Genomic DNA, 27,995 nt, shown 5'->3' on the forward strand with positions numbered 1-27,995 from the left:
TATTATGGATCTTCAGCCATATCTTGCAAACAAGCCTTTCACAATCAGCATGGTATTCCATACTGGCAGTACTGAGCTGAGGAAAGGGAAACAAATGTAGCTTAAAATACCTTTCCTTCTTAAATTCTAGGGGTCTAGTAATATCATGTCGCCTTGGTGCTTCTTTTAGTATACTGCCTGTGATGGCATTTGTGGCCATCATCTGGAAAATGGCTGTACTGCAACGTAATCTATCCATGTCTTTTCTTCTTGGACAAACCTTGGGCATGACCCTACGTGACAGATCAGAACCGCTGTAGCAGTGGAGCCTCCAGCATGCCTGCTCTGCATAATGCCTGCTGCACTAAGTCTCTGTGGGATCTTCTTAGGGCATACAATAGGCTTTTCTGCCCCACCAGCCCTGCGTTTTCTATGGTTATGATTAGCACTAGGAAACAAGCCATATAAAAAAATAATAAGCCTAATTCAGACATGCTCAACACAGTCATAGCACTCCTTTGTAAAATTTATTTAATGCTTTTTAGATATGCTCAAGCAACACTGGTGGAAAAAAAAAATGCAATTCAAAGCGTTTGCCTGGGATAACACTCAGTTCAATGAAATTCTCAATCATGTTACATAATCTTCATTTACAAATAAAACAAAAATGTTTGTGGAAGTGCATAAACAGCCTGTGGCTGTGGGCTTCGATCTTTTCAGCCACAGGGGTGGAAACAGCATGTCTGTTCATCTACACAGCTACATCCCAAAAGCTATATGATGCAACTGGAGTCTAACCTTACGTTTTTCAAACAGATGTATCACTGTAGCACTAAGTCAAAACAATGAAATAAAAATCTGGGACAAAACAATTAACCTATCATCAGATGTCATATTTCTTAGAGTGTTGACTAATTACACTAGCAGATTATCAACTGCAGTATCAGTGCCAAAATACTGAGTTCGTTATTACACCTTTCCCTGTGTTTTTATGTACTACACAAAATCTTTAAAAAAAAAAACTCTGAAAAATATGAAGCTTAACTGCAAAAGAAATTAATGCAACAAAATGGTGTTTTTAAGTGCTAAAGAGATATGAAGCATTGCCTCTTCATAGTGTGCTAAAGAGCAACAGCTGTATTTCATTTTAACTTGACGTGCTTCAGATCTCATATTCATATAGGTATTTAATGATCCAAACATGATGGTCCTATAGTATAATTACGTATATGAAGGCTCAACTTCATATGTAATCTTTTTAAAAAGATGCTTCAGTAGAAACCTTGCTTTGGTTCTAACAATGAATAATCTCTTTAACAGTGGAAATGCTTCGGAGGGGTTGGAAACTATTGACCATGGATCTTGAGCACGGTTGATAATCAAATAATGTTATTCCTTCTTGACAGACTCTTTGCTTCTTCTTCCTTCCCAGTAGAGCCAGTACAAGGAGAACAGGTAGAGTGCAAGACAAACCATCAAATCATAGTGGTAAAGTGTTGCAGCAAACACAAGAAAGAAGAAGAAACAAAAGATTTTGCAACCAATCTCTTTTAAACCTGGAGTCTCACTAGACAGCATCTGTTCTTCACTATTCTGGTCAGACATATCTGCAGAATGAGAAATGTTCTGTTTTTCATTCTGCGAGTCATCAAGCCAATTTAGTGTTTTCCCCTCAGTTATTAAATGGTGAGAATCAGAGCCTCTCCCAGCAACTTCTTTGGTAGCCTTACTAATTGAAATTTCTGGCCTCAATGACTTCTCTTGCTTGAACTCTGCTTGATGGAAACATTGACCTATATTGCTTCTTCTATCTTCTCTAGCAACGGTTGTGTCTGAAGTGGAAGGTACTTCTTTTCTTTCAGCTTCAGGAAAGAGGCATTTATTAATATGTTTCATTTCATTTGGGAGACTTAAATCATATCCTGACTCGGCAACAACCTTTTCAATGACTTTGAATTCAGAGTGAATATATGGATGGTCCATGTCTGCTGTGGAAGACGACAGTGGAGGGCTTTTATAGCGGTAACTGGGCATAGTGTTTGTACCAGAAGTTGGTGTTTTTGTTTGAGTTTCGACATGCAAATAGGAAGGCGTTCCAAGGTAGCTCTCTTCGCTATAGAGCTCTGCCAATTCTTCACTGTAGCGATGCTTCTGGGCACTTTGGGAATATTTAGATACTTCTTCTGAATGTAAGCCTTGCCCCAAGCCTTCTTTCTTTTCTGCAGAAGAAGCTTTCACAGCTCCTTCTGCAGGCAGAATATCTCCAGTGTCTGGTTTTGCTTTGGCACATTTTTCCCCGCTGTTGCATACAGACATCGTTTCTCCTTGCAGTGTTTCATGTACACGTGCATTATAAATATCTAAAACTGATTCCTTTTCAAATTCGGTGTCATATAATACACCCACTGTGTTGAGTTGACAAAGAGCATAATGTGAACCATCATTTCTCCCTTCATGTGTATCAAACGCTGTTTCCTTTTCCTCTGTGGGCCTGTCACTTAGTGCAATCTCTTGAGGTAGCTTAGCAATTACTGCTTTTTCACTGGCAGACATTTTTTCTGGAGCACTTTCTGATGTTGTTTTAATTATATAAGCTGTACCTGCTTCTGCTTTCCCTTTAATACTGTGCTCGGAGACAGGAGACTTTTCACAGCTTTCTGCCTCTTGGCAGGTAAATAACTCTTGGGTACCTGAGCTCTGAGCCCCTGCATCACTCCCTGCTGCCCACCGCACCCCACTGTCTGCTCGCTTCCATGCCTGTCCAGTGGCGTTTTCTTCACTTTCTGTCCCCATCAGTCCTCCTTTATTTCCATTCTCTGTCTTTCCTCTGTCTTTTAACCTTGTGAATCCTCTGTGTTCCTGAGCATCTTCAGCTCTGCTTTCATTCTCTGGCAAGCAAGCCCCAGGTCCTGCTTGTGCAGGCCTGGCTCTGTACTTGTTGTCTTCATCTGGCAGGAATGATGCGCTGAAGGCATGTTTTCTGTGAAACTTGAAAGGCTCAGGTGCTTCTTCCTCTCCAATTAGTGCTAAATCTGCTATTTCAATGACTCTTTTCTCCTTCTCTGTATCAGTGTTATAATTCTTTTCTGACAATTCACAAACTCCTTTTTTGTGTGTACATTGGCTTTTTGTGGAATCCATTGAGACATCACTGTATGCAAAAGTGTCGGTATGTAAATCTCCTTTTAAATGTGCCTGAACTTTGCTTTCAATCATCTCAATTTTTCCTTCGTTTTTGTCAGCAGCTGATGACAATGAATCCAGAGTTTGGTGAGATATTTTTGGCACTTGGTGCTCTGGAGCTGGATTAGCATTGCCATCCAGCGTTCCTGTTATGCATGCTTTTAATTGCAAGGATTCATCATGCACTGAAGAAATGGCTGCTGGTCTCATTTCACAGGCCTCTTTCGAGGTATCATCCTCACTGATGAATAACCTCTCCATCATCTTACTTCCTGAGGCACTATCTGCTTCACCTCTTGTAATATCTTTGTGGCTCTCTCCTTGTCGGCTTGAGACAGTAGCCGCAGTATTGATAGCCTCATTCTGCTTTGTTCCAGGGAAGTATTTTGCCGATGAAAAGGTTTCACTGATACCAGTAGAATCCCAAGACTGTTTGCTGCTGCTTGCTGAGCCAGCAGAGTCTTCCTTTTCTGATAGGTGGCTATTATAACCTCCTATGGAATACTTAGCATTGCCTTTTAATTCTTCTCCTATCACTTGTGAAGTATTTTCAGATAAGGAACTGATAGGCACTGGGTGCCTCAGCAAGTCACTGCTTCTTTCTACATGGGTTAGATTTTTCTCCAGTCTTACAGTTTCACTTGGAAAATTAACTGGTTCTGTTGTGTCTAAATTCCTTTCATCTCTGGAAGAGGTACCTTTAGCTCCTGTGAAGTGCTGATTTAGCTGAAACAATAGAATAGAAAAGAATGATCAAAAAAGGCTTTACAAAAAATGTGCCAGGCAGGATTTTGTCATGGAAAGTTTTGTTTTCGGTAACAAAGCTTTTATGGAAACATGTTCCCAACCATTTGCAAAATTTGCATTGTATGTATTTTTTAACATAGGTAATGAGCTTTATGGTGGCGTTAAAAGGAGCAGGAAATAAAATAGAATTCAGAAACCTCTCTCTTTATTCATGAGTTCAGTAAGCTGCTAGTGCATTTTATACAAATTAAATCTGAAGAGAATATTCCCTTAAAGGGAGGCTAATTCATTCTCTGCACATTCGGTTCTAGGTTTGGAGAGAGAGAGGCACTGGGGAGGGGGAGGATTGGCACTTAAATGAGGGCAGTGATACAGTACATCAAAGCCTGGTAATGTACAGCATTGTCCAGTAAAACAAAGACACATTTCACACTGACAAATACTGTAAGGATTATCTTTGCTTCATTTCTCCCAGGGACCATTTTACAGGCTTCAAACCAGACTGATTTTAGACAATCTAGTAAGACATGAGTTGGAAATGAGATTAGTAAAGTAAAAGGCCAGAAACTAATCACTCTCCCTCCTAGCTCCCATATATCATATTGTATTATTCAGCTATGGCTGCTTGTCATTGCACTCTCTTTTCACTTTAGCACAGTCACACTGATAGCACTAGCTGATCAATTAGAGGCTAGCTTCTTGGGCACCCCTTTATGCATTTGCACTTGCTGTAGATACCCCCGTTACAGTTTCTCTTATTAATATGTTTTCTGCAAAGCCTCTGCAAACTATTAATAGTAAAACGTCACTCAAAGAAAAGTGAGGGAGCTAATGTCTCTGCAAATTCTGTTTTAATGACCCTCTGCCAACCCAGTGCTCAAGTGTATTTGAGTTCTTCGGTGATGCCAACTGTCAGGATTTAACAGTGAGATGCCTGTGTTTTTTTCCCCTCCTCATAACTGACATTTGCATGATCTCAATAATTATATGCAAATCTTACGATTTCCCCTTCTTCTCACATAAGGCTCATGTTACTTGTCAACTGCACAGCTGTCTTGTGAGCCAATGCCTGTGCGTTTCAAAGATTTGGTTGTATTTCCATCTATTATAAGCCTTCATTGTTTAATTCATTAAAGAGCGCATAGTGCAAATTAACATCTAAATTATAGCTCCCCCTTCATTTATTGTACAGACAATCCTGGCAATTGATAAACAAACGGTTATATTTGATCCTGCTTTTTGTAACAGAGTGGGCTGAGAACAAGGGATTTTGAGGTCCTCCTTTTTTATGTTTCATCATGAAAGAAAAAAAAAAGAGAGAGACAGGTTGACTTTCAGGCAGTGAAATATCCCACAATAGGCAACAATTTTGAACTTTTTTGGAGAAAAGGCAAGAAAAAAATATATTCAAATAAGAGGAATTTATTCTCTCTCTATTAATAAGGAAAAAAAAATGCTTCTCTTCTTCCTCTCCTGATCCAGCATTCACATTTTCACAGGTGATAGCTGTTATAATCTATGATTACAAGTCTATGCACCCAAATGATTGTGAGCTTAGAACAGACACGGAGAATAATAAATTGCTGTATGTGTCTCATTTATTGCTATTTTTTCTTTCATACTGAAAAATGTAAGCCAAACCACACACATGCACACACACAAACCCAAATAGACTGAATGTTCACTCAGCGTAAAATTTATTATAACAAATTTTGTACCAAATGCTGCTATAGAAAGATGTGCTATATAAATATACGTATTTTGTTCATATAGCACGTTACATAGTTATGCTTTGAAAACAACTAAAAGCAAACAGTAGCATAAATAAAAGAATTATACCAAATATAAAGCATTTCTACAAGAATGTACCTATCCCAGAAACTAGGATGACAGATCTTTGAAATATTAGCCTTCTAATTCCTTCAAACCGTCACTTAGAGCCTCTGGTAAAGAGGTAAAAGGGAGAAGTCATTAATTTAAGACCAGAAAAAGTTGATGCACTATGCTGAAATCAAAGCACCTTCTATTGTTGAATCAGTTAGAAATTCAATGAAAGTACAGACCAAGGCTTTACATTTGTAAATTAGTACATCAGTCAGCTCTGTTAAAAGGGGGCATTTCACCAGCTTTGAAGCGTAAATGGATTCATATCATTTAATACTGCAGATATAATTGTATAACACTTACCAGCAACTCTAATTCTTTTTCATCATCTTCATGATCACCCTGGTTGTATTCTGCAATTTTATCTTTTATATTTTCATCAGCTGGTGCATTCTCTTTGTCTTCTGCTTGTGAACAAACAATCTCTGGGATGTTTGCATCTGAAGAGTTAACAAAAACACGCTTGAATAATTTCCATGGGATTATTTGTTACACTTCTTTAATTAACATGAACGCTAAGAAAGAACTAATTAAACCAGGTGTAGTACCTGAAGTCCTTGAATTATTCCATATGTCACCATCTCCTGTTTCCAATATTTCTTCTTTGCTGTTAAACAAAAAGAAACTTTCTGTATTATTCTGCAGAAAAATATTGTTCTAATTGCTCTTAGACTCAGCTAGAAAGACAGCTGGTTAATTACACAAAATTTTGAATGCTGTTTGAAAGTCTGAAGATAACAAGCTTATCAAAAGTAGTTTTTTCGATTGACCTGATATTAACTTTTGGACAAAGAAAGAATTGGCCAAGAAAATGAAAATGTGCTGACCTTCAAATTACATTACAAAGCTGATGGGTTTTCCCAGGCCTTTTCTGAGAAAGTAGCACAAAGGTAATTAGATGGGTTATTGACAGGCAAGAGTAACTTTGGGGTCAGACAACAATCTGCAAAGATGCATGTTCACAGGAGAATGGAACTCTCACTTGTTTATATTTTTCAAATATTTGTGTACAGAGCTTGCTGGAAAAAGACATATTTGTAACGTGAAACAAATCAAAAGATTATCTCTGTGTGCATACAGTATAGATCCTGTTGCTAAGCTGTGGATGGCTGATAGGAATGAATACTGCTTCCCTGAAGCCAATGCACTTTTTGTTTGTGCTGTTGTGAAAACAAAGGTCAGGTCCAACGCAACAAACACCTACAGAGAGATGCTGAGCACCTGCTGTCCTCATCAGTACCAATGCAAAATGATAGCAGTTGCAATTGTCTGTTCACATGGGTTGCAACATTTAGTAAAAAGGAGAAAAAATGTAAAAAGGGTGCGACTTATATAAAATGTGAATTATTATGTCACTACCAATGCTTTCACTATGAGCTGGATTTTTTTTTTTCTGTAGGTTTTTAATTTATGCATTTTTCAGGCAGCTGTCCACCTGTATTACTGAAAGTTAGTTTCTAATTTTCAAATATTAATCTTTTCCCCCTTCTATATTATTCTAGGGTGTTTTTTTCCATTCAAATTGATATAACATTAACTCTGCCACTTAAAATGCTTAATTCAGAAGGAGGATGCTAAATTTATACTTCATTAAAAGGTACTACACACTGACTGTCACCAACTTTTAAGAATCCAGCCTTTCCAGGGATTGCCAGACAAAAGCAGACAGAAGATCATTCCAATCTAGCATCTGATCTCTGACCCTGGCCACCATCAGGTACTTCAGGGGGAAATGTAAAGTTCTTGTAGGAAAAGATATGGGGTAATCTGAATCACCCTATTAATTTTTTTCTTGGGCTTTGTTAGACATTTGTCCTTAAGGCATCAGATTTAACACTCTTTCAGTGGTTCTTTTTTTCCCATTAATCACAATAATGCTGAATATTCTTATTATCCATATGAATGTCACATCACTTTTGAGTTCTGCTACATGTATAGCCTCCACACATTTCTCCCTCTCCTACTCACACCAAGTTGTACTTTCCTCTGCCAACAGCTGCTGTAATCAGAATAATCTGCATTTCATCCTGCAGAAGCTGACAGAGAAAGACCTTTATTTTCAGATCTGTGCATTTTTTAAGGTAAAACATCACTGATTATTATTGATTCATCATTATATTTGTACTGTTACTGTTATATATTAATTTTACTCTTAATGTTATATGAAGAACCCTGTTTTGTTCCATCCCTTTGCAACTTTTTCAGCCACCTGTGTCCACAAACCTAGCCATATGGAGTAGGTTGGGGCTTAATCATGAGACAGATACATACAAAAGTCTAGTTGCTAACGGGGTATCTGCAAAAGCCTTAAGTTCGGAACCAAAACTCTGTGTAACACGTGAGATGAGTCAAAAATGATGATCTCAAAACCCACATGGGCTGAGCAGAAGGTCTCCTACTTTTAACCAGTGGGGGAAAAACATCTCAAAGCCTTCATCTGAATGTAGATTCAATAGGCTGCAGATTCAGGGCTACCTGCAGCTTCCAGCTATATGGATATAACTCTCAGGAAGCAGAGGTGGCATCTTTTGCTGCTAGACAGAGTCCTCACCTGCTCCTTAAAGAAATGGAATGTGACCCACTCTAGTCCTTCAAGAAGCACTCCCAGAAAAAGGGATGCCTGTATATGAAGTAATAGTCTACTATCAGCAGAGCTTGCATACAAAATGCAGTGGCACACTCAACTTCAATCACAGCCCCAGGAGATTAAAAAATACACTGCATACACATCCAAAAACTACCCAAGTGACTGCTGCTCTTGAAGTTGGATGTACTAGCATGACTGTTTAGCTTATTCTTCATTTCTAGAAGAAAAAAAAGGAACTGGATTCTGTCCCCAGTTGCACATGCTTCTTATCCAGTGATTATTTTTGTTTTTGACAAACACCTTTTTGGTGTAAAATACAGACGCTATTGAATAAGATTATTAAGAAGGAGAACCTCTTTCTGGATGTATATAGCTGCTTTGAGGTGGATGCCACAATGTGTCTTAGCTTCTGAGTCTTACTTTCCTAAGCACCTGTGCTCAGGCAGTTGTGTACATCACCCCTGTCATCACTGATGAGAGACTAACGCTTCTGAAGAGAAATTTGCTTCCTCTGTTTGGGACATCACCAGTGAGATGGAGAGATATCCTTTGAAGGAGCTTCTCTCCCTCTGGAGGAACTGACCATAAAAGAAATCTACAGTGACTGCCTTAGGCTGAAATCAAAAGTTTTAGATAACTAAAATAAGCTGAACTGAATCCCACAATGTGACTCCAAAACCAAACTGGGAAGTAGCTAACGAGTTTTAGCAGCTGGGACTGCACCACATTCTATGTGACCTGAGCACCTCAGTTTTACTTGGCTGTGTTTGTCCCTTGTTCCAGTATCACCTAAAGCCCTGGACCACAGGTTTCTTTTCACAGCTGTAACAGATAATAAATATCAATGATAATATAATCCCATAGCATGAATCCACAGCAAAAGAAAATAGTGTACCATTTCGGGGTTTCTAACATGACTTGTTTCTTGAGGCACTGAATTTTATAGAGATTGTTGCTTTGTAACCCGTAATTTGTGCAGCTCTGTCCTGCAAATGCGTGGCTGCAGGGAAATTCAGTGCAACAACTATTTTCCTTATTTTACTTCTACATCAGAAATATCTGTCCTCATATAATTATTCTAGTGGGAAATCTGAAATTAACCTAAATTGAAGATATTAATACTGCAGTCTTTGAGGATCACAGGACGCATAAAACAACAGTAATTTAACAACACTATTTTAATCCAAGAAATGTTATGAAGGTGCTGAATCCATAGTTGATATAAGTTAAGAAAAATCTCAAAGGTATATGTAGATCTTAAAGAGTGAAATGTCTCCCCAAAGCCTATAAATACTGGCCATTTCAACAAACAGTGATAGATAGGAAAAAAATCTCTATTATTAAAACATTTAATCAGTTTTTAACACTGCTTTTCAAGAGTATCCTTTCTTCTTTGTTCTCTATGGAAGCTGCTTGTCTACTTAGTTAAGCAAATTGTTAGAATAATTCAGCTTTTGTGTTTTAAATTAATTAACTCACTGGTTTTCAGGGATCTAAATGTACCTACACTGTGTATTGAGAGGCACAAAATTTTTAATTTTAGTCAGTTTTAAAATGTTTGTTTTTACTTTTAAGTGGAACTAGATATTCTGACAAAAATGCAAGTTAGAAAAATTCCTGCTGTCAGCCAGTGCCTTTTGCCTCCAAAATAAGTACCTGCATACCTGTAGAAGCTCAATTGGTTTTTTTTTCCTTCGTATGAGCAGTTCCTCAGAAACTTAAGAATTTCTACCAGCTTCAAAAAAAATTTTGCTTATATGATTCACTCTTGATGGAACTACCATTCATTTGGAATTTGGACTGAGTGATAAAAAGAAGTAGGAATGCAAATAGGCTATGGGTATAATTTTGCCCTTAAACAGAGTACAAAGGCGAAGCTCGGGCACTATTTAGTAGGACTGAGAGGACTGGAGAGTTGATGGACATTATGGAAAGGATTTCAACAGTCTCAAAGTTATGTAAAATTTTCATCCCAGAGAAAAATGCAAATTTGAATCTTAAGGTGATCACCTAAAGATATGAAGAGTAAGTAGAGAATATATGAGTGATGTAAAAAAAAAAAAAAAAAAAAAAATTAAAAAAAAGCATTTTTTTGTCTTCAGAAGTTATTGGGATAAAGTAATATATGGCAAGGATGTTGAATTAACTTTTTTTAGTTAAACAGGATTTTTAGAGGAGAGAGGTTTGACCAAGATTTCAGATAAGTTATGTATAATTCCACAATCAAAAGACCTCTGAAGCTTTTCTACCCCAGTGCTGGCAATGGGACAGAGTCTCATTTAGAGGAACACTATGAGCAAGGTATAACTGATGGGAAAATAGATTAAGAAAATGGTATTATTTAATTCAGTCCGGGAGAAGAACTTGTTTAGATATGCTCCAGTTAAGAGAATCAGATAATCTCCAACTCAAAATAGTGACAGACCCAAGAGAGGAAATAACACATAGTTGAAATTCTTTTCTATTCAAATCTATCATTTTGGTCCAGATACTTTTGTAACAACATCAGGAGACAAGGAAAAAGATTTAGGAAAATTAAAAGTAGTGCCTGGCAACTTTGGACCCAGGTGTCTTCAAAAAGTCTTCACAGTAGACAAAGCTTAAAAGAGAGAATAAATACAGATAAAGGAAAATGACATAGAAATGCCAGACTCACATGATAATATCTATCTTTGTTAAGATTGCTGTATTTCCCCTGTCTAAAAATCAGTTATCTGATCTATCTGGACTTCATTAAAGCATTTGTTATGCAGCCACATGGGAAATTTATTAATTAAACTGGAGAGGAGGGAGATCAGAGCAGGAGCTCAGAGGTGGGAGAGGAGCTCGGTGCCAAGCAGGGCCTCACAAGACTGGCTGCGCCGAGCTGGCAGACGTCGCCCTGGAATTCGAGAGGACCAGCCGTGTGATCGCTCAGTCATTTTATTACAGACCACAGCACAAAAAGTCAAAGTTAAATTAAATCTGTGGCAGATAGGAAGTTGGGAGACATCACCGTCACAGAGGAGGATTGAAAGAAATCTAAGGCCTGGAGGATCAGAATAATAGATAAGGGATGCACTTCAAAATTATGAAGTGCCAAGTTATACATTTAGGGACTAGAAAGAGTTTCTTCTGCAAAATGAGGGCTCAGAAACTGGAAGAAACAGATGAATAAGGAAAATTTGAGTTTGTTTTTGTTGGACAACATTTCCAAGCCACCGACAAGAACTGGCTGTTGTAACAAGACAAGCAAGATTCTCTGGTAATATATCAGGGAGGATATGCCTTATAACAAAACATTTCCAGTAATTGTTCATACCACAGCACCAGGCACTGGTAAGAACTCCTTACCAGTTCAAGAACTTCAGGAAAGATTATTTCAGGCTGAAACAGGTGCAGAAGAGGACTACAAGAAGATGAGCAGATGAAAATCATATCCAAGGAGACAAACAGTGCATTTCTATTTTCAGCTTAGCAAAATACAGATGGAGAAGAGAAAGAAACGTCCTCTTTTAATAAATAATAAGAAGGTACGAAAGATATTAACCAGCAAAACTCTATTAATATATTAATAAAAAGAGAGCCCTGTGGAAACTTACAAGAAGATTTATAAGCATTAGAAAAGTACATCCTTTACCAATTTTTCAGTGACAGTAACAGACAGATGAAACTGAGAAGGTCTCAGTATAGAAACATACTTTTGTGATTGGGCTCATACAACATGTTTCCCTAGGGATAAGACTTCATAGTCCCCTATGCTCAGTCCAGCCCTATTTCATATACAGTTGTATGCCCTGAGAATTACACTTTCAGAAATGCTCACTTCACCACAGTAGGTACTTTGGTCTTGTTTGAAATTGTTTGCACCTATAGCCATGAGCTGCTAATCTTTCTGTAATGGGTGGAGTAGTTATAGTTTGTCGTGGTTTGAATTCACACAAATATTTTGCAGAGCTTGTATCTGCATGTTTGTACAACCCGCCACACAATTCACATTGTTCTGTGTTGTATGCATTTATTCCATTTCTGAACACTTACATTGCAAGATATTTATTTTATCAAATGTACCTGTAAAATTCTTTAAATTAATGCCACTTGAACAATTTTATACTGGCTCTTATTTAAAAGAAAATGTGACAACACTAGTCTGAAATTTAAAAAGCGTGGTGATGTAAAGACATGTAAAGTCTATATTTAAACAAGTATTTATTTAAAAACATACATAAGAGAAAAAAAAATTATATAATTTTGTTTAAAAATCTAGATAAGATTAGACTGTCACTGAATCTTTCCCGCTTCTAGTTTCTAATTCAAGGTGGATTCAAAATCAAAATGATTCTCTTCTACCTTGAAGGTGGAGTGAAGCTAAAATAAGAGAAGCTAGTAATATCTAAGTGTTAACTAAACAATAATTGTTTTATTTTCGAGTCTAATTTCTAGATGTAAGAAGAGACTAAGGTGGTATCAAAATTTGATCTGGTGCTGTAAATAGCTGGATTTTCTGAAGAATGATGCTGCTGTGATGTAAACAACATGTGAGATGCTTGAAAAGAAATAATGAAATGTGACAGTAATGTTTTAGTGAGAAGCAGAAGAGCAAAAACCAAATTTGTGCAGGTAAGTGTCCGGGTTCGAGAAGTCACTGGGAAATCCTTCAGAGCTGGAGAAAGAAGTAAAGACTGGGGGGCAGGGGAGTTGGGGGTTGAACACTGTTGATTTGGTTTCAGTATGTTGAGTATCATTACCAGCAAAAGGACTAAAAAAAATCAAACCACAAGAAATATTTTTAAAATTGTGTGCATACATTATAAACAGAAAGCCTGTAAAATACTTGGAGTAGTTGGGTTAAAATAACATTCCTGAGAAATGAAGAAAATTCTTTTCATGAGGATTTTCCACAGGCAGTACTGAATAACAGCAATATTATCTTCAATGTCATTAAAAACCCAAAACAGTTAAAAAAAATAAAAAACACCAACAACTAAGGAAGAAGGGATTTGGGAAAGAAGTAGAAAAGGCCAAGAATTCATAAAGATCAAAATAAAATTTTAACATTTTATTAAATGTATGACACAGTAGAAGACTGCTTTGTTGGTTTAGATTTTGTTGTTGTTGTTTCCTTTTTTTCACTAATACCAAGCCTGTAAACAGTTGGTACTCTGGAAAATTACATTTAAAATATTGCACTGCTGGTGTTAAAATACCAGCGTGACAGGGGAGTAAATATTAACAACACCAAAACATGCAGAGGAAAAAATGGGGAGAAAAAAAAAAAAGCCTGTACTGTACACAACAATAAGAAGAATAACAAAAACCTTAAGCTTGATCTTTGTCTCATTATTCTGGTGAAACTACCAGTAGAGGTATGCATCCCAGCCATCCTCTGGGATCTCAGCAAAAATCATGTCCTGGCCTGTCTTTGTACAGCTCTTGAAAGGGATTAAGGATCCACCAAGAATCACAGCGTGTGGATCTCTGTAACACTTTTCTAATGATGAATTCTCCATAATTAGTTCTATCTTCGTCACTGAATATATGAACTGAACATTTAATGAGTAAAGATAATCTCATTCCTTGTCTTCATAAGACTAAGTCTAAAACTCACTATAGGGACAAATCTCTTCCTGGTTTAAATTGAAGCCTGTGTTATCAATTGTTGAAATAACAGCTATGTAATGAAAACTTCCAGATTTCTTATGACATTTATATGCATATTAGTCCCAAGCCCCAGCACTGCCAGAGAATCCAGTGTAGCTCAAGAAGGAGATGTACAACCGTGGCTTGAACCTGCTTTTGTGCTTCCTATGGCCTTGCTTCCATGTGCCTCAGCACAGGCTGGGACTTTCAGTTAGCATGAAGATGACAGGGAGGTTGAGGATTATCAGCCCATGCCCATTCCTACACTGCTGTAAGAAGCAGAGAATTTCTAGCCCAGCTGTATCCATTGGAGGGACTCCAAACGGCCTCCCCATAGAGCAATGCTTTCCCTGCAATTTCAGGGTGCTTCAAAGTAAAGAGGCCACAAAATACCTCCAGCAGAGGAGCATGCAGATAGATTCCTTTATGGTCAACCACCCATAAGCTGTAGAGAGGGATCATGAGGTGCTCAGTCCCTGCAGGAGAAAGCCAGGCTGCTGGGTGTCAGGGTCTAGCCTGCAACTCCAGGGCTGCCTGCAGCTTGCACCTGCCCAAGTCTTGAGCTCCCTGCAGCTAAAGAGAAAGAGCCTTCGGAAAGCTAAGGAGAGAATTCATTGCTGTTGCAGGAACTGGTGCTTATTTCTGACTTGTTTACCTGCATATTTTGTCTAAACGAAGGCAGAATATTATTTTTATGAACAGTATGCTCTCATTTGGAATTGACACTAATGAATGCAAGGCCTTTCCCCCTCTTGTTTGTACCATCAAATTAATTAGCTCTATTGTGACACCAGTATTTTTCTCAAGCAGTTCAAGGCTTGAGCATTTTCCTTTCTTTTTCTAAAGGGCATCTTCAGTGCCCTTTATCTACCATAAGAATCATACCTCACTTGGATTTTTCACAACTAATGCTGTTTATTATAAAAACTGATTGTGATGTGAAGATTGTTATACTGTGTGGCAAATTGCCCAAACAATTACTGTAAATGCATAAGCCATAAACTGTACTGCCAAGGACACTGGTAGGTTAGCTTCTATAAAAGAAACAATTAGAGTCTGAGGTGAAAATAATAGAGATGAGATGACAGTTATTGAAAAGGCAGAACATCCAGTTTAATGTTGTAAATATAGGTTTGTGGATTACACTGATGGTTTTAAAGTGTTCATGTCTTATTGAATGGAATAGAATATTACATACTTAAGAATGGGACCGTAATTATTATTCCTTTTTAATTGTGATGTCTGATGCATTTGTGAGCAGTTGTGGAGAACATCCTCACATTATACTGATCCTAGTTCTAAATTATCATCCTGTTCCAAGGGTTTTCTTTTTTTTATTTTACTTTTGTAGCATTTTGTTGTTCAGGGTCTGTTCTGAACAAAGTATTTTCTCTTGAGGAACTTAGAGTGCTTAGAGGGTTACAGCAATAATTATTTCAGTTTCAGCCTACACACTTCACTGCTTTAAATCATCATTATAAGTTTCATCCCTCAGCAACTCCTGCTGAGACATTCTTAAACTCCTAAAAACCATTAGATAAGAATAGCTTATCTTTATAACAATTTGTATATAAAAGTATTGATAATAATTTGCTAGAAATTAAGGCTATGTATTTTTTAGAGGAATCATCTAAATACACGATAAGTTTTTATGCTTACTAAAGAATTTCAGTCATTTGAACAAGATTTGTTTCATATGAAGGAAAAGTATATGCACTGTACAAGAAGATGCATTGCCATAGACTTTGGCAGATGCAGAAAATATATTTTAAAAATATATGAAAAGAAATACTGCTACATGAGAAAATTAAAGAGTCTTCAACTCTACTAAGAGGGGACATAGGAATAACATTCAAATACTGAAACCTGTGGTGTTGGCACTTGCCAACTTGATGCAGAATTATGATTGACCACAGTGACAAAGGTCCTGGGCATGCAAAATCAAAGCTGGGAAGAGCCTGTCCATGATTTGCAAGGACAGGACAAAGTGAGAAGCAGAACAAAGACACCAGCCAGAAAGAAAGGCCATCTATGTCAACACTGCAGCGAATGCGATCTCTGAAGTACCAAATCCATTAGCAAGTAGAAAAAAAAAAAAAAAAAAAGAACAGTTAAAGTGGCTCTGAAAGAAAGTTGCAAGGGAATTAAGTGCTCGGCTGTACCACCTTTCAGGGAAATGTTCTAAGTCATTTTCAGGCTTTTACATATTGTTAAGAGGTGCTGATCTTAATGCTTGCACTTGAAGTAGGGGCATTGCAGCCCTGCTGGAATCCATCTGAGGAAGGCTGAAGCTCAGGTAGCACTGTTTCTTAGTTCTGGTCTTTCAGTTTGCACTCCTGATACACATCCAAGTTTCATTTGCAGGACAATTCTATTTGAAAATATGGCCAATTCCTACTTCAGTAGTTTTGGCTTCAAATGATTCCTCTTTGTGTGTTATGTGTGCCTGAAAACAGCATTGCTACTGCATGTCAATTCAGTGTGCATGTTGTGTGTGGTAGTACCACTGTCTTCTATTTCTGTTCAGTTTTTTAAGGAGGTATTTTAAAAACAGAAAAACAACAGAAAAAATAATTTAAACAAACTGGAAAACAATAGTTTAAATTGTTTTGATTAGATTCTAAACCAATTGAGATTACAAGGGAAAAGATTCAGAAAATTAAAGGAAAAACTGCAAAAGAACAGCCATAATTGAATGACTGTGTGAACACTAACTAGAAAATACAGATCTCTTTTTTAATATTATGCCATTACAAAAGGTCCTATTAGAATAAAGCTATATGTAAAATCAGAACCCTTATTACAAATCTAGGCCAGATTGATTTTCTTATGTGACCTTCAACTACCAACAGAGTTAGAGAAGGCTCAATCTAGTTCTTAGTAAATAGGTGTCACCAAACAAACAGGACTGACACTAATTAGCTCCCTTGTTGATAGTCAGGACACAGAGGGTAGAGGCATGGAGACAGAGTGACCTGTTCATCATTAAATGGTAGGTGAGGATATTTGCACACTGGCATGACTGTGGTTTGCAAAGCAGCTACCACTTTGAAACTATACTGTGAACAGAAGACTGTGTTATCAGCTTAGCAATCCTCATAAGCAGTCTGCACAAAAATAGAGCCAAAAAAATCTCTATTTAAATATATGAAATTTAAGAAAGAGAACATTAATTAGCGGTATTTTCCTACCTAGAGGACATACCTCTTAGCTTTGGTCATCTCATCTAAGAAAAGGGGCTGAAACCAGAAAAAAACAAAATGTGAGCCTGGGAAAGGGCTATAAAAGACTACCAGCAGCTTCTAAACAAGGAGAAACTGGAAAAAAGTTTGGAAAGTGAAAAAAGATGTTGTGGATAAGTGGTATACGATATGATGATTAATAGTACCTAGGGGGACAATTGATCAAGAGAGCAGCTGTGAGGGAATTTGAATGTTTTTTTTTTTCTTTTCTTTCTTTTTTTTTAAAAAAAGAAAATTCCCAGTAGGATTCAGACAATGTTTGTAATAAACCTATTTTTATTAAGATTATTGGATTGGTACTATCCAGGGGATTATATTTTCCAATTACTAATATTTTCATTTTTCAGTCTTAGTTTATGATTGAAGCAGGGACATAGGTGGCACAGAACAAAATGCATTGGCCTGGTTTGGGATGAGAATAATCATAGCCTCAAAGCAAACAGAGTCCCAAGAAATTAGTCTTTATTTTCTAGCTCATTAAAAAAGACCTTGAGTTTTAATAGCAAAACATTTGTACTTTTTTTTTAAAGTACAGTTGAATATCTGTCCATTTGAAAAATTTATTGCCTGTATTCTGAAATGGGAGCCAAACTCCAATTTGGTGCCGGATTCTAACCTTTAACATAACCAAGTCTACCCTCAAATCTCATTACTATAGGTATGAAGAATACAGAAAAACCCATGCATAAGTCTCAAGCCACAGTAACTAAGAACAGGAAGACTGCAACTTTTGTCAGAATTTCTTACAATTCTGTCATGATTGTATGTTGAAACCAGTGGGGATGACTTGCTGCAGAGCTCTCTTGTACACAAATAGGTCAAAAAACTAATTTGGTCCCTCCACAGATTGGGCTTGATACTTCATCAAGAAAGTTTTTTAAGAAGAGATTCCCTTGGGTAAGGCTAAAAGATCTATTGACAACTCCGTTGTGAATTAGCAGTGCAGCACTTTGCTACTGGGGTGACTATTTCCAAGGCCAAAAAGAGAAAAAAAATGACTCAGGAGTCGAGTTTCCTAAGGTCTAAGCTTAGGCTGAGGCTTGTCTGAAAGGGCCATGGTCAAAGATTAAAATGATGTTGTAGAAAGGTTTTGGAGGTGGAGAACCTCTGTTCTTCTCTTGCTTCTTTTTCTCCTGCTGCTTTAAAAGATGCAAGGAGAAAAAAGCAAGTACCATCAACAAGTCTTGCATTTCTCCCAAGTCACATCTATTTAGGATAGCTCACAGAGGAAAAAAGACCTTGCATTCTGTGGTACACAATGTTTCCCTGGATCTTAGCTAGGGAAAAAAAGAAAAAAAAAAGAGCAGTCCTCTACCAGCATGTCAGGGGACAGTCATTTCCTAAAGGCTGACTGCAGTATGCTGAGGCACGTACACAGGAAGATGACAGATGCCTCAGAGATAGATGGCAGTCAGGTGAGGCTAAAGCACAGACTGCCACCCTTGGAGCGAACAGAATGGGTGACCACAGAAATCCTTAGTCACTCTTGAGAGAGTTCTGCTATGATCTAAAATTTGGAAAGCACTTCTAAACTCAGTCAGTACCCCAACAGGCTTAAATATCCAGGTGTTATCACAATAAGAAGAGACTTGCGTAACATTTTTTTCCATATGTTTTCTTACATATGGAAAGGAAGTCACAGAGGAAGAAGGTCACAGTGTGATGCACATCAAGAAGATCTGGAATGTAATCTAGTGGATATTAGTACAGACTTATTGGAGTCACTGGGAAGAGAGAAAAACTGACAAATTCCACGACCCTCTATGACATGAAATAATCAAGGCTTGAACATCTTACACTACTAGCAACCATAAACTTTACTGTGGAAACAACTGTTATGCATCAATGTAAAATTTACAGGCAAATTCACTTGTAAGTGCAAAGTACGAAAGAACTGCCAGTTTTGCCTAGTCTATGTGCACTCCTTACAGCAGCACTACATTCAGTTGCATAGTTCCGTGCTCTTCAGTACTCTTTAGGACTGTTATTAGTAACCAGTAGTAATAAATCTTTTGGGTTTACTGTCAACAGTATCAGCTGGCTCCACAGATCAGGAGGCGAGTGGAGACACAGTCAGAAAACCAAGCCCCCCATTATGCCTTGGCATATCAACTAATATTTTCGTGTGTGTCACCGAAGGCCTAGGGATCAAATAGCTATTTCTAACATGCTCCCTCAATGTTAAAAGGTCTCAGCTCTTCCTTTGCCCTGAGGCAGGGACTGCATTTAACTTGCAAAATACTTGTTTGTGCCATTTTTTTTCTATCTTTTGTGACTGAAAAAATAATCCATTCATAATCCATATCAAAAATGATAGGTGATTAGTTCTCTGGAGTTACACTGTAGCTGAATCAATTGCTTCAATTTTAGAGCTGGATCGTGGCTTAAAGTTCATAATCAGAACAAACAGCTCAGATGACACTTAGTGAATGCATTGATTAAATATGACTCTGACTCTAGTGCTCTCAGTTAATGTCTCACTGACTTTAAACATGTTTCCAGGACTAACATTTAGTCAAGGTGAATGTGATTGAACAATTTTCATTTTTTTTCCAGTTGAACATTTGTGACCTGCAATACCTGGACAATGGACAGAAGACAGATCACTGAAATGTTCTTTACCAGCCAGGGGCAATTTGCAAAATAGATGTCTAACTAAACAAAAGAATCACTGAACAATGGAATACAGGATTTCCTTTAGCAATATATTTCTATTTGTCCAAAGGTATGCCACAAGTATGACTAGCAAGTGTCTATTTGCCATGTGCATACCATTCTCATCCATAACTTAACTTCCACCTGTTTCTTCTGCATTTCTCTTTGCTATTATCTTAGATACATATCCTTAGAGTCTGAGATATTTCATAATTCAAATATTAAGTGTGTCTGGATTTTGAAATATTGTGATTAGACAGAAAGAAGAAAAGCCATCTTAAATTACTGAGTGTAGTTGCTTTCTGACCAAGTAGGATAGAATATTTTTCCAGTGGTTTATCTTAGCTTATTTTAAATGAGTTTGGAGAGTAAGTCTGTAGCAGTTTCCTCAAAATGTAAGTCTACAGAAGTATTTCCTAACATTCAGCCTCAGCTCCACAGCTTGCTTTTATCGCTCTTGTCTGAATAATATGTTTTAGATCATCTTAAATAATTATCCTATCTCCCGAATAATTGTGCTCCTGAAGTACCTTGAGAATTCTCACTTTTGTGCCTGTGCTGTCTGCTTCTACAAATGCCAAAGACTAGCACTGACCAGGAGACAAGGGAAGGGCTAGGAATACTAGATTAGATTCAGCAGCGGAGGAGTTCTGCTTTTAGCTGGCTCCCTGTGAATGGATAGCTTTTCTAGCAGCTGCTCTCCTGGTAAAAACAGAGATTGCAGTCACTTCCTAATAATAGAAATAAACTTTAGTCAAATCCCAAATCTGTATGCTGATCAAGGTGTAACTTGTGACTTGAGATGCCAGAAACAACCTTGAAATTAAATAGTAGTACATAAAGAAGACGCATGTTTTAACACCTCTCTCCTTTTCCCTTTCTGATTATGATGTGAAATAATCAAAAGAACAAGGATTAAAAGGGAACATAATTTAAATGCCGTATTTTAAATGGACCAGCTGGGAATAATACAGTTGTTCCTCATAGCAAAATATATGCAAAGTTAGTTTCAAATGTCTTCCTCAGAAGTCCTAGATTTTTAACAGTTTGTGGAAAAGGCCAAGAGGAGGTGATGCAGAACTGCATTGATCCGGACAACCTAAACACAGGCTTGCCATCTGCCTGTGAAACACTGACTGAGCACAGCGAAGGCTTGCCAGGCTGTATCACAGAATCACTGAGTGGCTGAGGTTGTCAAGGACCTCTGGGTCCATCTGACCCAATCCCTGCTGCAGCAGGGGCACCCAGAGCAGCGTGCCCAGGCCCGCGTCCAAATGACTTTTGAAGATCTCCAAGGAGGAGACTCCACAAACTCTGAGCAATCTGTGCCAATGCAGTGTCACCTGCACAGCACAGGAGTGCTTCTTGGTCTTGAGAGAGAACATCCTGTACTTTAGTTTGTGCTCATTGCCTCTTATCCTTTCACTGGGCATCACCAAAATGAGCCAGCCTCCATTCTCTCTGCACACTCCTTCCAGGTGTTTATATGCATTGAGGACATTCCCCCCTTTTCTTCTTTAGGATGAACCATCTTCTCCCAGCACTCCTAGCCTTTCCTCACAGAAAAGGTGTTCCAGTCTCTTTACCATGTTCATGGATCTCCTTTGGACTCTTTCCAGAGTGTGTCCATGTCTTTTTTGTACTGAAGAGCCCAGAACTGAACATAGTAATCCAGGTGTGGCCTTACCAACACTAAGGAAAGGAAAGGAAAGGATTGCCTCTTTGACCTGTTGGCAATACTTTGCTTAATACAACACAGGATATCATTGTCCTTTTTTGTTTTGTTTTGTTTTGTTTTGTTTTTCTGTGTGTGTGTGTGTGTGTGTGTGTGTGGCAAAAGTCATTGGTGACTCATGTATCTATATCTTCCTTCAGCAATATAATTCCTTTAACTTTCAGGTACAGTTTGGGGGATGACCTGCTGGAGAGGAGCTCTGCAGAGAGAGACCTACGTGTCCTGGTGGACAACAGGTTGGCCATGAGCCAGCAGGGTGCTCTTGTGGCCAAAAAGGCAAATGGCATCCTGGGGTTCATTAAAAAGAGCGTGGCCAGCAGGTCGAGGAAGGTGATCTACCCTCTACTCTGCCCTGGCAACTCTGCCCTGCTCCCTCATCTGGAATACTGTGTCCAGTTCTGGGCACCCCAGTACAAAAAAGACAGGGATCTCTTGGAAAGAGTCCAGCGGAGGGCCACGAAGATGGTGAAGGGCCTGGAGCATCTCTCCTATGAGGAAAGGCTGAGTGAACTGGGTCTGTTTAGCCTTGAGAAAAGAAGACTGAGAGGGGACCTGATCCAGGTCTATAAATATCTAAGGTGTGGGGGGCAGAATGGTGAGGCCGGACTCTTTTCAATGGTGAGTGGAGACAGGACAAGGGGAAACGGCCGGAAACTGCAGCATAGGAAGTTCCGCACAAATGTGTGCAAGAACTTCTTTACAGTGAGGTGACGGAGCACTGGAACAGGCTGCCCAGGGAGGTGGTGGAGTCTCCTTCTCTGGAGATGTTCAAGACCTGCCTGGATGCCTACCTGTGCAACCTGGTGTAGGGAACCTGCTTTGGCGGGGGGTTGGACTCGATGATCTCTGGAGGTCCCTTCCAACCCCAACGATTCTGTGATTCTGTAATTCTATGATTCCATCAGAAAGCAGATGAGACTGGAGCTGAAGGCAGGAGATTACATGTACGCAGAAAAAATTATCTCACTGACAATTGCATTCAGTATTTATACTCCTGAAATCAGCTTTGATGGACTACAGGCCAGGCGTTTTTAATCTCTTCCTTCCTATCATGCCTTGTACACAGAGCAGCTCTTGTACAAAACATCACCCAGTTTTATGTTCTGTTTTAAAGATTCATCAGAGATGAAAGTAAATTGATGTAATACCTTTCAGGTAAAGGTACAGACCAGCAAATATTAAAAAGCACAGGACATTAAAGTGATACACCATCAAAGAACTAAAAGGGGGCAACTCTAACAGTTATGAAAAACATACTAGCTTTCCCTTGCTTCTCAGAGAACAGGAATCCAACTATCCATTTTAGCCTTTTGTGAAATGTTCCTAATACTTATCAGCCATTTTCCTGGTGCTATCGTTTCTGCTACTCTTTGACAGATGGCAAATCAGAAGCAGGCACCGAAATAGGGCTCAGCGTCACCAGTGACAGGAAAACAGTTTGCAGGTCGTTATCACTGTGCCATGCACGTGCACCATGATTTACAGGGGTTTGCTTCATGCAACACATAGCCAGTCCTGGTCTGATCATACCAATGGAGGAGGCTGTGTTTCAGAACATAATCTTGTAATCTGAACCTGAGGACCAGGAGAAATTTGTGTTCAAAATCATTACTCATGTCCCAAAAACAAGAGAATCAAACAAAAAGAGGGAACAATAGAGTTGATAAAATTCAGTTACATTTTCCTAAATGTTCAGATGTGGTTTATGTGATAGAAATTAGAATTGTATTCTGACAGAAGCTCTCTTTTTTTCCAGTAGCAGCTTTCAAATGTTTGGGAGTCAATTTTTTTTCCCCCCAGAATATATCAGTGAGTATTTATAATTTAAATGCATACTTTTAGATAGACTAAAAGATAATGTAACTCATTCAAATATTATTTTTTCCAAACTACATTTTGTGCCTGTTAATCTTTTCAGGATTTTTGGAAAATGACAAAAGCTGTTAAAATTTATGTTGAAGAGAATTTTAGCTTGGAAAAATACAATGAGAGGCAAATATTTTACGAAAGTTTGAGAGACTATTTTTTCATGTCTAGACATAGAAGCCAAAGCAAATGAAACATGGAATGAATAGGCATGTGGTTTTGATCATCTGAATCTAAGTACCTTTCAACATTAATTAGTGCATGCAGAATTAGTTTTGCCTTTCACTATCAATTTTTTCAGGTGCGACTTTTGAGAGTTGAGTGCAGTTTTATTTCATTTTTAAACAATTATGTCAGAAGCCATCTCACTGCCCTTATTCACACAGCTTTGTCCTGGCTCGTGTTCTTAAGGGCAACCTGGCACAGTTTCATTGTGTTTCCTCAGTAACTTCCTCTAAACATACATATTATTCCTTTCATTTAACTAACACAAATAATCCCTACTAATGACAAGCCACACAGCTATGCCCTAGAGTGGATCGGACTATCCGTATTTAAAAAAAAGAAAACACAACTATAATTCTTGAACAGTCCTAGTTTTGTAACTGAGGAGGTAAATCACTCATTTTAAGAGAAAGGATAAATATCACAGAGCTAAGTTTTAAAAAAAAAATGATAACAGGTTTCTAAAATTGAGCAAGGGTCCTAAATAAATGCTGTTTTTAAATATCCTTGTATCTAGGTTGTTATAAAGAAATCATCAAATTAGGTGCCTACTTTGTGGACATGGACAACAGTATTCCTTACCTGTGTTTTCATTGTGTGATCCATAAATGAAATTATTACTTCTCTATATATCAGCTTGCATTGCTGCAGCTCCTACAACAACCAGTAACGGTCCAGCACCCCACTTTACTAAATGTTCTATATACATGCATTAGAGCATATATGCACTCTGCAGAGTTTATAATTTGAGCATAGAACAAGAGGTGAGAGAGACAGGCTGGTGGAGGAAAGCAGGGAAACAGACACCACTGTTCAACATGATATGAAGCAGTCACAGCACATCAGCAGCTTCACTTTGCCAATTTTGGGGAGTTTGTTTTTCTTGAGCTTTTTTATAGACATCAAAGCAAAGAAGTTTTAATGAGGGTCTGAAGGAGAATAATGAGGTACTTTTGCAGATGTCTGCAGGGTGTTCCTCCTCACTCAAAGGGGCAACATGTACAAAGACACTTTGAAAAACAAGTGAGCAATGGAGGTTGGCATCTTAGTTCTTTTGAAATGAAAGTCCCTGATGCTGACCTCATTTACACTGGTGAAAGCTGTAACTCCTGTGAAGTCAATGAAGTCCCTGTAGCATAAAATTGGTCCTGGATTGCAGTCTGCCAGAACTGTCTTTCAGAAGCCATCACGACCACTGAAACCCTATTTCAGAAATACTTTCAGCTCATTTTTGAATTTATTGTGAGGTATATTTGCATCCCTCTACCACTAAAAGGTCTTGAAAGTGTGTGTTAGTAAGCACTTGCCAAAAATGTGTAATAGAATTTAATGTAAACAAGAATATGACCACTTTGATTTTTGTATTGCAAATTGTCATGTGTGCGCACGACTATATATGAACAAATATGCATGTGCATAAATGTATATGTACATATATGTGCACACAGCACACACATACATACATTTATATACATTCCCTTGCATTCTCATGTGGAGGGATACAACTTCACATCTCTAGTAGGGAACAAGGTAATTAATTTCGTACTAAGAAATAGCATGTTATCTCCTTTCCTATTTTTTACATATCTCTGTGCCTAAATTACCTATGATGCATTCATTATATACATGCAGAAGAGCATGTCACTTCAGAATTTTAAGGGAATAAAACAATTTTCACCACTTGACTTCAACTGCCCAGTTGTATCCAAATGTGCAGGTCATATCCAAACATAGCTGGAAGCCCAGGACCCCTTAAATGAAGACTCAGCCATTTGTGTCCATCTCCTCCATGTGAGCTACCTGAACACAGGCTGAAATCACACTGCCTGCATATGCCTGCGTTATCTGATATCAAGGCCCTTCTACAGAATACCTCAGGCTATCTTATTTACCCTCAGTGCATCATGTGACACTTCTTGAAGGACAGATGCGACGTACAGAACCAGGCACAAATGTCAGGATCTGGCCGCGGGGTAGGTAAATGTGTCACTCCCTCTTCTCTCACGTACAAGGATATTCCCGAGGGAAACATGAGTGGGATGGCCCCAGAGCGGGCTTGGGGGACATCTCCTGGGAGAGGTTTGTGGTCTGGCTATGAACTGGGCCTTGGGTTATCCCAGGGAACTGGTCCTGCATTGGGAGGGTGATGTAAACACTAAGTTGCATTGCAGGCATCCCCTCACAGGACTCACAAACAATCAGAGCTGCCAGAGGCTCTCAGCACAGCAAGCTTGGCCTTCAGAAGTAGAAAGGGCAGGGAGGCTCAGCTGGGGATAGCCCTGGAGACCTCCTTACTCCTCAAAGTCCAACCACTGCTGTGTTTTTATTTCCCCTTCCCCACTAGTTCAGTTCAGTGGAAGAGCACAGCCAGTTAGAACCTGAGAAATCAAACAGCACTGTCTTGGCAAGACTACAGGAACTAAATACGCAACATAAATTCAGTTCTGGGAGCTAAGTATTGCAGAGGGCACTGCAAGTAACATATCTGGTTCTGCAGCATCTACAGATTTATAGGAAATACACGGAGCAAAAACCTGAGAATCAGATTTTCACGATCGACATTTCTCTACTTAAAGAGAAGAAAGAAAAGGTGTTAGAAACAGAGTAGGAATCTAAAAGATGTTATTCCTGAGCTTATCTCTTTACATGGGGCCAAGGTATATGTTAAGTATACTGCCACTTTTCAGTTAGGAGAATACTTTACTACATTTAATTGATGTATATATACTTTTTAATATGTTATCAACTATGCTTTATAAATCTTTATTCATTTCACCATTTGTGAACTAAAAACATCAAGCAATGGAAGGAAAACAGATTTGCTACTTTAAGGTACCACTTACAGAACAGACCAGACAATTGCAGAAGTTTGTACTCACTATTCTAATTGCAGTAGGACCCTTCCTTGAGTTACCAATTTCCTGGACCACTATTGCCATTTTTTTTTTATTGGTGAGATGTTGAGAATGAAATATGAAACAAATTTTGTGAAAATCCAGAATCACATTTTTTGCTGTTAAACTCCCATAGACTTACCAAGAGACTGAATGTGAAGTGTTTTAACAGTACAGCTACCTCTAGAGCAAACTAGGCTTACCAGCTCACTGGTGTCAGCTCAATTTATGTGATTCAGAGATCAAAATCAGTGCACTGCACATAATTTGTAGTCCTTCACATTGCTTTCCAAATGAGTGGCATGCTTGTCATGGTATTAAAATTCTGATGTTTGCTCTCAACCAAACTGTCTACAGAAAATTCTACCTAAATATATTCAATAATTTTATTGAAAAAAATTCTTATCCTCATTTATCATTTTTAAAAAGCAGCATGGGAATCTTAAATCCAACAATCACAATTGGAAAGTTAGAATTATTCAACTCTATTTTAAGTTACCAACAGAGAAGACATAACCTCACCTGCTTGGTGCCGTCTTTAAGCAGCCTTTAAGATGTCTATCAGCACTTTCTTTGTGTGGTTTATTATCCAACTTGGGCACAGTTTCTTTCTTGTGACAAATCAGCGTGTAGTTTTTGTCGTCGTTGTTTGCCCAGAAGGTACCAATCGATGTTTCATATCGTATACAGAATTCCACTTTGGCTCCATCTCTCTGATAAGGAGGCACCAAAGAAATCTTAAAGCAGAACTGGTCAGTTTCACTGCCACAAGAATTAGGCATGAACTCTGCTAGGATATCGTAGTAACTGGCCCAGTCATCCAGTGTCATTCGAACATACACCATTTTTTCAAAAGATACATTGAGGACTCGTATAATGCCGTTCATACAGGTAATCCCAGGCAGGAACACAATTGACTCCAACAGTACTTTATGTTCTCGCACTTTTTGCAAAACTTCTTCTTGGGAAGTAGGTAATGTAAAAAGCTGAGTTAAAAAAAATTCCTCTTGAGTGAAAGCGTCGTCTTCTAAGTCATTGTTTTGTGCTATGTTTGGAATTTCCCAGCTATCAAACTCTTTAACAGACACAAGATCAAACCCAAATGCATCAGCAAATGAAACCTTTCTTGCAATGGTGGTAGGAGCATCTGCCTCCTCTTCCTCTGAAGAAGCAGAATTCCGCCTTCGGGGAAGTGGAGAGAAACGGTGTTTAATGTCAGGTTTAACATCTTCATCTTCAGAAAAGTAATCGTTCACAGTAGGGACTTCTAATAAGTTAGCCTTGCTAACCTGACTAGGTCCTTCGAAAGACTCCATTGGGCTCTCTGATATAAACTGAAAGAGAACTGTACAACTAGTAGCAGCTGATATTTGAGACTC

At 38.3% G+C, this 27,995-nt stretch overlaps 1 protein-coding gene across 1 annotated transcript; it reads right to left on the bottom strand.

Annotated features, from left to right (window-relative positions):
* Positions 1 to 1,368: 1,368 nt before the first annotated feature.
* On the bottom strand, positions 1,369 to 27,932 carry PPP1R3A (protein phosphatase 1 regulatory subunit 3A; the record flags this gene model as incomplete). The annotated part of the gene is made up of 4 exons (XM_079544693.1): positions 1,369 to 3,888; positions 6,097 to 6,233; positions 6,342 to 6,400; positions 27,139 to 27,932. The coding sequence occupies 4 exons, from the start codon at positions 27,930 to 27,932 to the stop codon at positions 1,369 to 1,371; spliced, it is 3,510 nt and encodes a 1,169-aa protein (XP_079400819.1).
* Between the last annotated feature and the right edge of the window lie 63 nt (positions 27,933 to 27,995).

This window comes from Tetrao urogallus (genome assembly GCF_951394365.1).
Source record: "Tetrao urogallus genome assembly, chromosome: 1".
NCBI classification, from domain to species: Eukaryota; Metazoa; Chordata; class Aves; order Galliformes; family Phasianidae; genus Tetrao; species Tetrao urogallus.